The sequence below is a fragment of the Sorex araneus genome, chromosome 2 (genome assembly GCF_027595985.1).
Source record: "Sorex araneus isolate mSorAra2 chromosome 2, mSorAra2.pri, whole genome shotgun sequence".
Taxonomy (NCBI): Eukaryota; Metazoa; Chordata; class Mammalia; order Eulipotyphla; family Soricidae; genus Sorex; species Sorex araneus.
In genome coordinates, this window is record NC_073303.1 from 231,965,559 (window position 1) to 231,979,471 (window position 13,913).

Below are 13,913 nucleotides of genomic sequence, written 5' to 3' on the forward strand. Positions count from 1 at the left end.
ATCCAGGCTGATGCCTGAGACCTCGCCCCCCCTCAGGGTCCCACAAAATGGGGGGGGGCCCATGTTTTCCGAGCCACATTGTTGCAGGAGGAGTAAGAGCTAGGCGCTCCCTTGGTGTCTCCGTGGTTGCTGCCAATGTGCTCCTTCCCCTGGTCCTTACACTCTTCCTGGAGGGCCAATATGTGGACTTTTATCTAGGGCATCGAGTGCTGGATTTACCGGATTCAGGACTGGGAGGAGGAGGGTGAGCCCTGGGGAAGCTCAGAAAGGGAGCCTGACTGGGCCCTTGGCAAGAATGCAGTCAGGGATCCTACCTGGAGGAGAAACTAGAGTATAGAAGAAAAATTCGGCCAAGGATTAGGCTTGGCGGAGAAGGTGGAACTTGAGTCCTTAGGATACCTGGGAGCCCTTGGGAGTTTGTAGGTTGAACAAGAGTATAGGGACTGATGCATCGTCAAGCTTCTATGGCGAAACTCTTGGGGGTGGCGGGAAGTGTTATGGTGCTGGGTCCCCGCGGCTGCCCTGAGAATCCCTAGTCGATAAAAAGGGTGAATTCTAGAAGCGAGTCGAGATTACCCACCCACCCCACAGTCTGGCCTACCGGAGACGTGGACTACAACTCCCAGGAGGCCCCACCGCAAGGCCTCCGCCCGCTTCTGAATTCTCAGCACTTTGGTTCCAAGTCCCGGGCGGGGTTTTGTTCCCTCAACCGTACTTGACGAACAGGGAGGAGGCGTGGCAGCCAATAGGCGAGCGAGCTGGAGGAGCCCAGCCAATGGGAACGCGGAAGGGGGCCCACATCCTGAGGGTGGGGCTAGGGCGGGGGCCAATGACGGGCAGGGACCGACGCCATCAGCGTGCGTTGTGCCGTGGCTGGAAGTTACAGTGCGGCGGCAGCGGCGAAGGCGGCGGCGGCTGCTGCGGCTCAGGAGGCGGCTGAGACGGCGACGGAGGAGACGGAAGATGGTGAGCGCGACCGCAGGGCCTCGCCGACCCCTCCGTGCGGCAAGATGGCGTCGCGGGCCAACCCCCTCCGCCGCGATCTCGCCTCGCCGCCAGACCCCGGCTTCGGCCCCGCCCCTCCCTTTGACCCGTGACCCTCGACCTCGGGACCCTGCCGTGGGCTTCCTCCCGCGCCTGCCCCGGCCCCGTCCGCGACCCTTGACCCTCCCCGGGCCTCCCGGCCCTGACAATTCATTCATTTCCGGGTCGCGGCTCCCCCGGAAATCGCCCAGGATGGGGACGGGTCCACCGGGACCCCAGGCTCTGGGCGGGCCGCGCGCGCCCCTCCCGGCCCGGGGAGGTTCGGCGGCGGGCCCTGGCGCGCGTGGCCTGCGGGGCCGGGGAAGGGGCTTTGTCCCTGAGCCAGTGCGACATCGTGGGCCGCGCGGGAGCCCCCGCGCGCCGAACCCCACACCGCGTCCCTGCCCGCAGGGGCGTTCGCGGGGTGCAGACTCAGCACGTGGGCGCGGCGCCCCCGAGAACCCCTGCGCCCCGCTGGTCCCTGCCAGAAATCGCGGGGGGCAGTCGAATCTTCGGGGTGCTGGTTCCTTGCGCCCGTGGAGGCTGCCCCAGCCTCAGTCTCCCCAAGGCGACGCCCGCCCCCGCCGGAGCGCCAGGGCCCCCAGCCAGGCCTTGTCCCTGCTGACCAGGGCTCAGCGCTCCGGCCCAGCCGTGTGGAGAGGCCCCTGTCACCGGAAGCAGCTGCGACTCTGACCTCGCCCCCTCCTCACCCCAGGGGGCAGCCGTGGCCCTTCCCCGCGCTGCCGCACCCCCCCCCCCCCCCCCCCCGGGCTCCGAGGCCTGCGCATAGGCTGCTGTCCAGGAACCCGCCCTACGACCTCAGACTTATACTCAGGTGCCTGCCGGTTGCCCCCGCTGGCCCAGACACCGAGTTGGCCGCCTCTGGCCCGTACACTTGCGGCGTCTGGTCCAAGGGCAGGTGGACCGTGCGTGAAGCCCGCGGGTCTTCTGAGGTTAGGCGAGCTGTAAGGAGAGATGGTGGGGCTTGGGGAGCGCATGCTGGGTGTCCTTGGTGCCTTACCTGTGTCACACTCTCCAGGCATCCCTCCCAGGTGGGCCTATCACCTCATGGCCTCATTACCTGCTATGCCTGAGCCCCCGGTGAGGAGAAAACTGAGGCATGGCCGCCCCCTCAGGGGAGCCTGGGTACATCAGCCTCCTTACTGGCTGAAAGGCCGGTGACCAGGACAGATGTGGTGCTACCCTCCTGCCTCAGTGTCCTTGTCTGGTAACAGGTGGCCGCCAGTCCAGGGGCCTTGCACGGACTTACCCTAGCCACATCCCGCCTGGTGCCCTCTGCTTTCCTGGCTGCTGGGCCCCCAGCAAGCCCTGATGCCCTTTTCCTCAGCCTTTGGGGTAGAGACGTGCCTCTGGGGTCATCGTGAAAAGCTGCTCCCCGTGCGCCAAGGGGCATAGTCGGTGGGTAGGGCGGTGTCCAGTGCCTGACTGGGGAGGACATGGCGTGGATGGCGCACTGGTCTTGCAGGCCGATTTCCTGAAGGGGCTGCCAGTGTACAACAAGAGCAACTTCAGCCGCTTCCATGCCGACTCTGTGTGCAAAGCCTCGGTGAGTGCTTCGGGGTTGGGGCCGTCCCATCTGCCCTGACGGGGTGCTGAGGGCGCCCCTAACCCCACTCACTTCCTACAGAACCGCCGACCATCTGTGTACCTGCCCACTCGGGAGTACCCCTCGGAACAGAGTAAGGGGCTCCTCGGGCACTGGGGGAGGGGCTGAGGGGGGCGCACTGAGCCGTGTGCAACCGTCCTGGAAACTGGGGGTGGGGGGGATGTGCTGTCCCAGAGGGGAGATGTGCCGGGCAACCCCCACGGCCTCTCCCCAAGATGTGCGTCTGCCTGTCCCTAGTCATTGTGACCGAGAAGACGAACATTCTCCTGCGCTACCTTCACCAGCAGTGGGACAAGAAGGTGCGGGCGGCCCGGGCACTGGCATGGGGTGGGTGGCCCTGGCTGGAAGGGGTGGGACAGGAGTGGCCACCAGCAGGAGGCTGGTGGCTCTGGGCTCCCCAGCGAGACTCAGGCTCTGGTGCTCCCTAGAACGCTGCCAAGAAGAGAGAGCAGGAGCAAGTGGACCTCGAGGGCGAGAGCTCGGCGCCCCCCCGCAAGGTGGCACGGACCGGCAGCCCCGACATGCACGAGGACACCTAAGCCGCTGCCCGCGCCCCTCTCGGTGCCCTGCCCCACCCGCCCCACGCCCCTCATAGCAGCAGGAGTATTTATTTTCCTTGAGTTTTTATTTATGCCGTCACGTGACCCAGCCGTGGTTCCAGGGGCTGTCAGACCAGCGTCGTGTCCATAGATGCTTTTTTTAACCGCAGTGTCACCCCTACCCCACCCCTCCGGTCCGGCCAACGTGGGTCTGAGGGTGCGGGAGCCCCATCTATGGCCTCTGCGGAGTCGGCGACCTTGTGCTTGTCCTGGCTGAGCTGGGCCAGGAGCACTGGCCACACAGACCTTCTCCCCGACTTCTTTTATGATGGACGAGCGTGCCCGTATCCACCCCAATAAAAGGGTCTTTCCTCTCTGACCTTGCGTCTTTGCTCCGCCTACCTGGGCCACAGGGCCCTGAGGATGGAGCCCTGAGCATTGTCCCCTGTCCCTGCCTCAAGCCCAGGCCCCATGCCTGGTCATGTCCCTTGGGGCGTCAGGATGTGGCCACAGTGCTGCTCCCCTTACAGCTGAGGCTGGCCTGAGAGCTCAGCCTGGAGGACCCCAGGGTGTCCGCAGGGCAGCAGGTAAGATCCAGTCCCGGAGAGGCCAGGAGAGGCGGGGGGTGCCTTCCCCAGCCTCCTGGTGCCCCACTGGACCTCCGCTCTGCCTTCCGACACCTCTGTGCCTTGCACAGGCATCCCTGACTCCAGTCACCCCTGACTTCTCCTGATTGTTTGTACCCGGCCTTCCCGAGGCCACTGTCGGAGCCCAGGGCTCTGCACTGCTCACCCTTCCCAGCTCTGGGTGGGCCCCTACACCCTTAGTTCCCGTAGGTCTCCATGTTCCTCCAGGGACCTGGGAGGCTGCCCCAAATCCAGGCCACCCCAAGCCTGGAGCCCCAGTTCTGAGCCGGAGGCCCCTGAGTGGTGGGTGTGGCCAGGGGCCAGAACCCCCACCCACAACTCCGTCCTCGGGCACTGTTGAAATATACTTTTTATTGCATTTCTGCCGTTTTACAAAAATATGGTAAAATAAATTAAAAACAAATAAATAACCGCCTGCTCCTTGTGTTTCTGTTGGTGTCTTAGGTTTCTTCCCCATCCTCCTGCAGGGGCATGGGGAGCCACGCCCGCCTTGCTGCGCGGGGCGGGGGCGGGGGGGGGGGGCGATATTGCTGCAGGCAGCCCTGGTCAGTGCCAGCCACCGGGCCAGCACACGGCCGGAGGGCTGGGGCTGGGCTCGGAGCTGGGGGGCTGCGTTGGGGGCGGTAGGCTGTAGAAGCTGCTGTCCGCCGGTAGGGGCTGCGGCGCGGGCAGGGGCGCGGCCAGCGTGCAGGGAGGACACGCATCCGGGGGCTGGCGGGGGTCGCTGCCCTCGCCCCCACAGCCCCAGGGCCCGTCCCACTGCCAGCAGCCGGCGGGAGGCGTCGGGGGCCGGGGCGGCGTTGTCTGCGCGGGGCTCTGGCTGCGGCGGCTGCGGAGGGCAGGAGACAGCCCTGCGGGGGGAGAGGGCGCCGTTCCGGGAGTGCCGCGAGCCTCCCCGCACACCCAGCCCGCGCCCCCTCCCGGGCTCAGGCACTGGGGGCCTTATTGCTTCTGCTGCGTGAAGGGCGGGCGTCGGGGGCGCCCCCAGAAGAGGCCAGCAAATGATAGAGGAGGCGAAGCCCCGCGCAGCGCCCCTGCGGGCTCAGCACCCAGGGCTGCAGGACTAGGGATTGGGGGGTTTGCATAGAGGTCTTGGGGAGTCCAGTCCCCCCAGAGTGAGCTGGGAGTGAGGTGTCCGGCGGACAGGAGACAAGCCCCCCACCCCCGCCCCTTTCCTGGCTCATGGTCGAGGACTGGGACTGGGGATAGGGTCGCTCCTCACACCGGCGGGGGCCCCAGCGCCCGGCCCGGCCCGGGCTCCCCGCCCCCGAGTTAAAGCCTGTGACCTGGGCCGGCCTCGTCGGGCGCGGGGGCGTCGGGCTCGCTGGTGGCCGCGGGGTCGGAGCGCGGGTCCGTGCGAGCGTCCGGGCGCGAGGCCCGGCCGCCGCCCGAAGATGCGCCCGTGCCGTTGGCGCTGTCGGCGCGCGCCCCGCCGAATGGGAAGAGCTTCCCGGCGTGGAAGGCCTTGGGGGGTGAGTGGCTGCGCTCCGGGCCGCGCCGCGGCTCGGGGGGCTTCAGGAACTTGAAGCTGAGGAAGTTGGCCAGACGGGCGTCGGCTGTGGGGGACGCGGCCGCGGCGGCGGCGGCCGGCCTGGCGGGCCCCGACGGCGCGGGCGCGTTCGACAGGAACTTGCCCTGCAGCGGGATGATCTGCTTGAGCTTCAGCACGTTGTTGGGCGCCAGCAGCGAGCCGGGGCGCCGGGGCCGCTCGGCGCCGCCCTGGCCCTGGCCCTGGCTGCCTGCCCCGCTGCCCTTGGCCCTGGCCGAGGCCTTCTCAGGGGCGGCGGCCGGCTCCTGACCCGCGCCTTCGGCCCGCGCCTCCTCGCGGCCGCCCTCGCGCTCCCGCCGCGGGTGGTGCTCTGCGTGCCGCTGCCGCTCCTCCTCCTCTCGCCGCCGCCGCTGCTGCTGCTGGAAGCGGTGCTGGGCCTGGCGCTCGTGCCGCTGCGGAGACAGTGACCACACGGGCCCTTCTGGGCCTGATCCGGCGTCTCCCACCCCACTGCGTGCTGCGGATCTGTGGGTCCCTGATTCGCCTGCCCCGGCTTCCTTAGCCTTCCGGTGCTGTCTGGCATTCCGGGGGTGCCCATGCGGGAGCCCTAGAGGGTGCAACTAGGAGGGGTCCTAGGGGAGGGGATGTACAGAGACGCCCCCACCCCCAGTGCTGGCTGAGAGTGTGGAATCCTGGGAGTGTGGCTCTGCACGCATGAGAATTCCCCAGAAGCAGCAGAAGCAATGAGAACCCAGGTTGTGCCTGCGGCTGGCTCACATCCAGCTAGTCGGGCTTCATAAGGAGTGGGGTGGGGGGAGCCCCTCCACACATGGCAGAGAACCCACAACTCAGCCCAGGGCACCCCCAGGCCAGCTGGGCCAGGTCACCCTGGGCACAGGGGCGCCCTGGATCTGTTCTGAGGCTCACAGTCACCAGGACCCTGTGTCTCAAGGAAGCTCTGGTCTGGTCTCTGAGCTCTGCCTGCTGCCTGGCACATACCTTGAAGGCCTCTCGCCGCTGGTACTCGAGCTTGGCCATCTCCTCGGCCACCCAGCCCGGGATGTCGGGGATGGCCACGTGGATGAGGTACTTGAGGAGCAGAGCGAAGTGCTACGAGGACAGAGGGGAGGCTGCAGACGGGGCAGACGGGGGTGGGTGACACGGGCAGCACACGCTGCCAGCTCCTCGCAGCCCTCCCGCTTCCCACCCCACCATCTCTGGCCGCACCTCCAACACCACCACCGACACGATGGCAGCCTCCGGACTCAGCCAGGGGAAGAGGCGCTGCAGCTGTCCACACTGGCCCAGCAGGTAGCAGTTGACCACGATGGCCAGAACCCCCATAGCCTCCATCACCTTCTGCAGGGAACACAGAGGGCCTCAGGCAGGGCTGGCGGGCGTCTTCTACCCCAGCCTACCCAGCCGAACCCTCCCACCTGCCACTGGCCAATGCTGTCCACCCGCTGGCCAAAGGGCCGCTGTAGTCCCGTGCACAGTTTGAGTGCATCACTGCGAATCTCAATGAGGTTGTTGACCAGGGCACAGAGCGCGGCGAGCGGGAAGGCAGAGGAGAAGAGCACAACGTAGCCAAACTGCACGAACATCTCCTGGTAGTCCTGGAATGTGTCCTGCGGGCGGGCAGGCAGGCGGCTCCCTCAGACTCCCGTCCTCAAGCAAGGCTGCCTCCTCCCTCAGACTCTCTTTCCCCTCAGACTACCTTCCTCCCTTGGACCTGCCTCCTCCCTCAGACCCTCTTCATCCATCTGTCTGCCTCCTCCCTCAGACTGCCTTCCTCCCATCAAGTTTGCTTTCCCCCTGGGGCCGGAGTGATAGCACAGTGGAGAGAGTATTTGCCTTGCACGCGGCCACGCGGCCGACCGGGTGGTTGATCCCCCAAGTACCGCCAGGAGAAATTCCTGAGTGCAGAGCTAGGAGTAACCCCTGAGCATCGCTGGGTGTGATCCAAAAAGCAGAAAAAAAAAAAAGTTTGCTTCCTTCAGATGATCCCACCAGAAATTTGGAATAAATCTGAACTGCACCTCTGCCATCAGATTGCCCTGCACTGCCCCCCATCCTCCAGCGCACCTCCACCCTCAGACACCCTGCTCACCTCGTACTTCTTCATGCAGCTCTCCAGCTCAGCCTGTGTGAGCTGGGGGGAGGGCTCCTCCTCGGGTGGGTCAATCCAAGATGCCCGGTTCTGCCGCCGCTGCCCCCGGGCCGACTCGCCGGCACCCAGCTCTGAGTCTGGGGCCCCCTCAGAGCCCTGGTCGTGGCCCTCGCCCCTGGCTCGGCGGAGCAGGACGGCCGGGGGTTCCGGCTCTGGGCTGCTGGGCGGCGCGTCGGCCTCGTCTTCGTCATCCTCGGCCAGCGTGAACACGCCGGGCTCCAGCCCCTTCTCTACCAGCGTGGGGCTGCCCTCCTCCAGGGGGGCCTGAGGGCTGGGGCCCCGGGGCCGCCCGCCAGCACGCTCCGCGAAGCTGACCTTCTTCAGCCTGAGGGCGCCCTCCTCGCCCTCCTCGTCGTTGTCATCATCATCCTCCTCGTCCTCCTCGTTGTCCTCCTCATCCTCCTTCCCCCCCTGCAGCCCGTCACTGTCCTCGCCGCCTTCGCCCCCCAGCTGCCGCTCCACCATCGCTGTCTCCTCCTCCTCCTCGGGGGCCCCGCAGCCCCCTCCAAGGCACCTGCGGCCCCCCCCTCTGCTAGGCTCCTCGGCCTGGGGTTCGAGGCGGCGGGGCGGCAGGCGCCAGAGGCCCAGGAGGCCCAGCAGGGCCCGGGCCAGCTCCCAGGCAGCGCGCAGGCCCAGCTCCCCGCGGCCCAGGTGCCGGTACAAGTGGGGCTGCAGCACCTCCCGCACGTTCTGCAGAAACTGACGAGTGATGAGCAGCGTGGCCAGCATCTGCAAGCGGGAAGGGGCGAGAGCCGAGCGTGGGGAACTGGGCATCGCTGCCCCCCGCCCCCCACTCCCAGGCGCCCCTAACCCCCCAGCTCGCAGGCTCTTGGGCCTGCCGCCACACAGCTCGCCCCTGCCCGTACTTTGGCCCGGCCCTCGAGCAGGAAGCCACGGAGGGACAGGACGAGCAGGCGGAACCGCAGGGCCGCCAGCGGGACCAGCACTGCCCGCAGCTGCCGCTCGAGGCTCTGGGACAGGGACAAGATGACCAGGAGCTGTGGAGGGATGGATGGACAGGAGGACGGACAGATGGGGGGGGTACAGGCAAAGAGAAGACGCATGGACAGACGAACGCATGGACAGAGAGGAGAGAAGGATGGAGGAGGGAGGGCCCAAGAGCCACAGACCCCGGAGTGCCCCCTACTGACCGCCGTGGGCTGGCCGTACCCTGGGAGCACTCACTTCTTTGAGGCGCTCCATGTCCTTGAGGTAGAAGCCGATGTAGAAGAGGCTCAGGTACGAGTTGACAAACTGAAACTGCAGGGATCAGGAGTCACCAGTCACCTGGCATGGCCCTGTTCCCTGGACCCCTGGGGGGATGCCCAGTACCCTTGGCCATCACTCACCAGGACCACTTTGATGATGAGGTGCTTCTCGTAGGCGCTCTCCAGCCGGTAATTCTCTGGGGGCCGAGGGGGCGCGTGAGGGAGTGGCGGGGTGGGGGGCGACCACTTCCTCCCAGGGTGGGGCGGGTGGTTGGCGGGGGCGTACCCATGTCATTGAGCCAGATGGCAAGCTTCTTGTAGCCCTCCGCGCTGACGCTGACCAGCAAGGCCAGCACCACCTTGGGCAGGAAGCGGACCAGTCGGGGCAGCCCCTTCACGCTCAGCACCAGCTCCTGCAGGGTGTGTGTGTCGGGGGCATCACTCCAGGCAGACTAGAGCTGAGCAGTGGCAGGGCGGGGCCTTGGGGGCACTGCTTAGAGGCGGGGCCTTCACTGGAGCAGCCATTAATAGGAAGGGCACGAATGAGGGCGGGGCATCGGTGGGCGGGGTCTTTAGAAGGGGGCGTGTCCCGGCGGGGCGGGGTCTCCCTGAACTGGGCACAGCTAGGGACTGGGCGCTGGCAGGAGCGGGCAGGGCAGTCTGGCGGGCATCACCTGCAGCTGGAAACAGCCGAGCATGAGCAGGAAGACGCAGGCCAGACAGCTGAGGCACAGGGGCAGGCTGACGAGCAGCTGAAAGAGCAGGCGCTTCCAGGCCGGATAGTAAAACTCCTCCGCGCGGGTCACAGGGCTGATGCGCCTCACGCCCTGGGGCGGAGACAGCAGGGGGCCGGTCTGGGTCGGGGGCGCACCCAGCGTGAGACCCCCAAGGGTCTTTCCACCTCGCCTCTGGCTGGGGTCGTCCCCAGCTGGTGCGTGCATCTGTCCCAAACCGTTTCCCTGCCACCAACCCTGGTGCTTTCTCCCGCCGTTATCACATTCTCCGAGCTATTGGACTTACCCTGAACTGGGGTCGTGGCTCCTCCACGGCCTCCCCCGGGGAGTCCAGAGTCCCCCACTTGTAGGCCAGCTCAGCCCCTCTCCGTTTCCACTCCTCCAGGAACAGCGTAGACCAGACCACGTTGAAGAGGGCGAAGACCACGCAAGAGACATCCCGGCTAGTCTGAGGGCGGAAGTGGGGCAGGGCTGTTGGCAGGTTTGACTAGGGAGGCTAGCGTCTCAGGAATGCCAGCCACTGCCCAGTCCACACCCAGCACCTGATCCGCCTCTGTGAACGTGTACAGTACAGAGCCAAACACAGCTGGGTACACCATGGCTGATGTGTAGAAACCCAGCCAGGCAAAATACATGGCAATCTTCACACCAAAGTAGTCACAGATTTCATCTGTCAGGGAGGGGTCAGACAGAAGGGTGTGTTAGCCAGGCATACCTCCTGGGACCCACCCGCCTCCAAGGAACCCATGGCACCAACCATGCAGCCTCATTCACCAGGGCCATGCCCAGCCCCTGGCCCCACCCAGGGCACACCTAGAGGCTGGTTTTCACACACGGCCTGCACCCATGACTTCATGAGGCGGTTCAGGATGCGCTGCTCATGGACAGGGAACACCTGCTGAATGATCCCGCGGGCTGCTAGCTCAGGGACTGCAGGAGACAAGAATGGACAAGGCCTGCCTCTGCCTGCTTCTGGACTGAAGCTCAAACCCCAGTTTTTTTCTGTCTTACACCCACAGAGGCATTTTCCCGGGGGTCGGGGCGCGTTCTGAGTGACAGTTGTTCTCTTTCAGAATGTGGGAGGTGCTAAACTAGGAAGGTGGACCTTCCTAGTTTAGCAGGTCCACGTGGGGAACCACGTTTACATTTATTTAAAGATTTTTTTTTCTTTTTGGGTCACACCCGACGATGCACAGGGGTCACTCCTGGCTCTGCACTCAGGAATTACCCCTGGTGGTGCTCAGGGGATCATATGGGATGCTGGGAACCGAACCCGGGTCGGCCACGTGCAAGGCAAATGCCCTACCCGCTGTGCTATCACTCCAGCCCCTTATTTAAAGATCTTAACTAATTTTATTATTTTTCCAGTGTTTGAAGTTGAATCCAGGCCTCACAGATACAAGGCAACTACTATTTGGAATTCCGTTTTTCAAGTCTGTAGTCTCAGGTCATTGTTTCAAATGTCTGAGAAATGGTACACAGTTGGCGACTGAAGGTAACTCAGGGCTGTGGCTTGTTTCCTGGAGGGGAAACAGCCCCAGGGCCATCCCATGTCAGATGACAGGCGCTGTCCGTGGTGCTGTCACGAAGCTCTACCTGACCCACACTAAGATGCGCCTGGAAGGGCTGGAGCGATAGCACAGCGGGTAGGGCGTTTGCCTTGCACGCGGCCGATCCCGGTTCTAATCCCAGCATCCCATATCCCCTGAGCACCGCCAGGGGTAATTCCTGAGTGAAGAGCCAGGAGTAACCCCTGTGCATCGCCGACCCAAAAACCAAAAAAAACAAATAAGATGCGCCTGGATCCCCTCCCACGGGAAAGCCCCGCTCCTTCCGCCCACCCGCCAGGCTCCAGGTACCATCCTCCTCCCCGGATTGGAGGCCAGTCCCGCCTAACTCACTGATTGGCTGGTCCTCCAGGAAGCGCACGTTGTGCAGCGCCTCGCCCTGCTTGGCCCGCAGGTTCTGCAGCCAAAAGCGGATAATGCTCTGGCGCTCCTGCAAAGAGCAGGGCGTCAAGCAGAGAGGACAGCGTCTCCGTAGCAGGCCGGTGGGGTGCGCAGGCCCCCGCCCCAGGCAGCATACCTGGGAGGTGAAGAAGCGCAGCTCACTCTCCACATTCTCATAGATGAAGTTCTCCTCGCAAGAGAAGCCTCTGGTGCCCCCGCCAAACTCGGCCTTCACGGCTTTGCGCAGACCTAGCTCATCAGCGCCCCGGAGTAGGCTGTAGGGAAGGGGAAGGGATGGGGTCACGCCATCCAGGGGCAAGCCGGCGGACAAACACCTGCTGGCTGGACTTGATAGTTGGTGTTTGGAAAGGGGGGCGGGGAGCCGGGGTGGCAGGCTCCGTGGGAGGCCAGGGCCAGGACTCGCCTCTCATAAGTGGCGGTGACGAAGAAGGCGTAGGCACGTGTGTGGCGATGATGGCGGACTTGCACGATGAGCTCAGGGATTCCAACGCGGATGTGGTTGAGCAGCCAGAGCAGCGTGTGATCATCGGTCGTGTCTGCCAAGGCACACAGCAAGCAATGGCTCTGGCCACCAGGAATCCGAGGCTTTTTAGCAAGTCCTACTCAGGGGAGCCCCCAGCGGGGGCCCATGGCTGGTGGTGATGGGTACCTGGGAAAGTCATTAGCACGTCACAGTTTTCCGTGGGCACCGTCTTCATCCAGGCCTTGTGAGACACCAGGTAGCGGCCCGCCTGCAAGAGGCGCTTCCCAAAAAGCTTATCTGAGCGGTAGATGGTGCAGACTGGGTCAGGTGGGATCAGGAGCCCCACCTGCAGCCTCGGTCCCCAGCACCCCTGGCTCATGTCCTGACATTTAAGGTCCTGGGAGCTCAGGCCTTAGCTTACCAGCTCAGTTAGGCAGCCTGGCACCAGCCCCTCCCTCCAGGAACGCCCTTCCCCCAGGCCCTTCCTTACATATCTTCCTCATCTAGAGGCCCAGTTCCGCCTCCAAGCCACAATCGATGGGAGATGGGACGCCCAGAGCCGCCTGAGTGCCGGGCCACATCCTGTTCACATCCTCAGAGTTGGGCGCAGCCCACAACCCCCTTTCAGAGGTGAAGAAACTGAGGGACCAGGTAGTGAAATCGTGCGCGCTCCAAGGTCACAAACACCACCCGAGATTCGAACCCACGGCCGAGTCTTCTGGGTTCTCTGCAGAGAGGCTCTGGTGAGCACATCCCTGCAGTGCCGCTCTTCACTAGCGCAGGGGGTGAGCGGACGCTAACCCAAAGCCCTCCCCCGCTCCTTGAGGGGTGTGTCCCAACCTTCTCCCCAGGACCCCGGCCCCACGCACCGACCCAGCCGCTCCCACCGGGCCCCGCAAGCCCACGGCGCCGGGAGGAGCCGGTCTGCCTGTTCACTGGACTGCAGGCCCGGGACCGCGGGGCCGGATCCCCTCCCCGGCCACGGCCGCTCGCACCTCGGGCACCTGCAGCCCTGCCGGGCATCGCGGCGCACACGTACCCAGAACTCCGGACGCCGGGGCTGCAGGCTCGCCCTCCGGCGGCGGCCGCTTGCCGCGCTCGTCCTCCAGGGACGTGCCCCCGGCGCCCGAGGCCGCCTCGGTCATGGCGAAGGCCGGTCAGGACAGGGGCTGCGGGCGGCCGGTGCGCTCATGCGGCCGCCGCGACCGCCGAGCACGCCAGAGGAGGAGACAAAGGCCGCGCCCGCCCGCGCCGGCCGCCGTCCCCGCGCGCCCGAGCGCTGCTTCTCGTCCCCGCCCGCGCCGATCGTAGCCGGAGATCCGCGGCCCCGCGCACGTCCTGGCGCGCCTCGGCTTTGCGGGGTTGTCTTCTGGGTTGCGGCCCCACCCGCCCGCCCGCACCGATTTCTGGGTCTCGTCTCCGCCCGCCCCGGGTTCGGCGGGATCCTCCACCCGCGGGTTTCTCCATCTGCAGGGGTGCGGTAGGGAAGGCGCTATGCGCCACGCCGGGGCGCTACAGGAACGTGCGTGGGAGGGGGCGCGCCCGGGCCGCGCAAATTCCCGGGTCCCCCCCCCCCCCCCGCCCCAGCGAACGTGCCAATGATTACTGAGGTCGGGCTAGAGAGATAATACAGAGAGGGCGTTTTCCCTAGGTTAATTCCTAGGGTTCGATTCTCGGCATCCCACATGGTCCGCCAAGCACGGCCAGGAGAAACTCCTGAGTACACAGCCAGGAGTAACCCCTAAGTATCACCTGTTGTGGGTCTCCCACCCCCACAAAAAAAAAAAAAGGAGGGATCTTTCTCACAGAAGACCCCATGGACTGCCTGAATGAGCTAATAAAGGCAGTAAGCCCACCTGGTCAAGATCAGTTTCATCTACATGCTTGGAACATCATATGAGACATAGTGCTACTTTGGAGTGGGGAGGGCTGGACATGCTCTGAGAAGCTCAGGGGCTATTTCTGGCTCTGCTCAAGAGTGGTATTCAGGGGCTGGAGTGATAGCACAGCGGGTAGGGCATTTGCCTTGCACGCGGCCGACCC

General features: G+C 65.1%; 2 protein-coding genes across 4 annotated transcripts; one reads left to right on the top strand and one right to left on the bottom strand.

The window, feature by feature from the left end:
• Positions 1–809: 809 nt before the first annotated feature.
• Positions 810–3,568, top strand: DDA1 (DET1 and DDB1 associated 1). The gene is made up of 5 exons (XM_055129718.1): positions 810–966; positions 2,510–2,590; positions 2,672–2,723; positions 2,888–2,949; positions 3,079–3,568. The coding sequence occupies exons 1-5, from the start codon at positions 964–966 to the stop codon at positions 3,187–3,189; spliced, it is 309 nt and encodes a 102-aa protein (XP_054985693.1). The 5' UTR covers positions 810–963; the 3' UTR covers positions 3,190–3,568.
• A 599-nt stretch (positions 3,569–4,167) lies between these two features.
• ANO8 (anoctamin 8) lies at positions 4,168–13,235 on the bottom strand. 3 transcript variants are annotated; one of them, XM_055129713.1, is made up of 18 exons: positions 12,910–13,235; positions 12,057–12,167; positions 11,811–11,943; positions 11,523–11,661; positions 11,339–11,435; positions 10,251–10,367; positions 9,980–10,107; positions 9,724–9,885; positions 9,378–9,530; positions 8,990–9,116; positions 8,845–8,900; positions 8,681–8,755; positions 7,436–8,224; positions 6,762–6,953; positions 6,553–6,684; positions 6,325–6,435; positions 5,123–5,777; positions 4,168–4,687 (listed from the first exon to the last, which is right to left on the bottom strand). In XM_055129713.1, the coding sequence occupies exons 1-18, from the start codon at positions 13,013–13,015 to the stop codon at positions 4,383–4,385; spliced, it is 3,588 nt and encodes a 1,195-aa protein (XP_054985688.1). In that variant the 5' UTR covers positions 13,016–13,235; the 3' UTR covers positions 4,168–4,382. The 3 variants fall into 3 exon arrangements, with proteins under 3 accessions (XP_054985688.1, XP_054985689.1, XP_054985690.1); XM_055129714.1 differs by lacking the exon at positions 12,910–13,235 and adding an exon at positions 12,361–12,597; XM_055129715.1 differs by lacking the exon at positions 4,168–4,687 and having other exon boundaries at positions 5,350–5,777; positions 6,325–6,455.
• Between the last annotated feature and the right edge of the window lie 678 nt (positions 13,236–13,913).

Excerpts from the sequence above, each read along its gene's own strand:
- DDA1 (XM_055129718.1), top strand. Across the intron at positions 2,591-2,671 it reads ACTCTGTGTGCAAAGCCTCG|AACCGCCGACCATCTGTGTA; the intron begins GTGAGTGCTTCG and ends CACTTCCTACAG. Across the intron at positions 2,724-2,887 it reads GGAGTACCCCTCGGAACAGA|TCATTGTGACCGAGAAGACG; the intron begins GTAAGGGGCTCC and ends GCCTGTCCCTAG.
- ANO8 (XM_055129713.1), bottom strand. The coding sequence starts at position 13,015 with ATGACCGAGGCGGCCTCGGGCGCCGGGGGCACGTCCCTGGAGGACGAG. Across the intron at positions 6,685-6,761 it reads ACAGCATTGGCCAGTGGCAG|AAGGTGATGGAGGCTATGGG; the intron begins GTGGGAGGGTTC and ends TGTTCCCTGCAG. Across the intron at positions 5,778-6,324 it reads AGCGGCGAGAGGCCTTCAAG|CGGCACGAGCGCCAGGCCCA; the intron begins GTATGTGCCAGG and ends CTGTCTCCGCAG.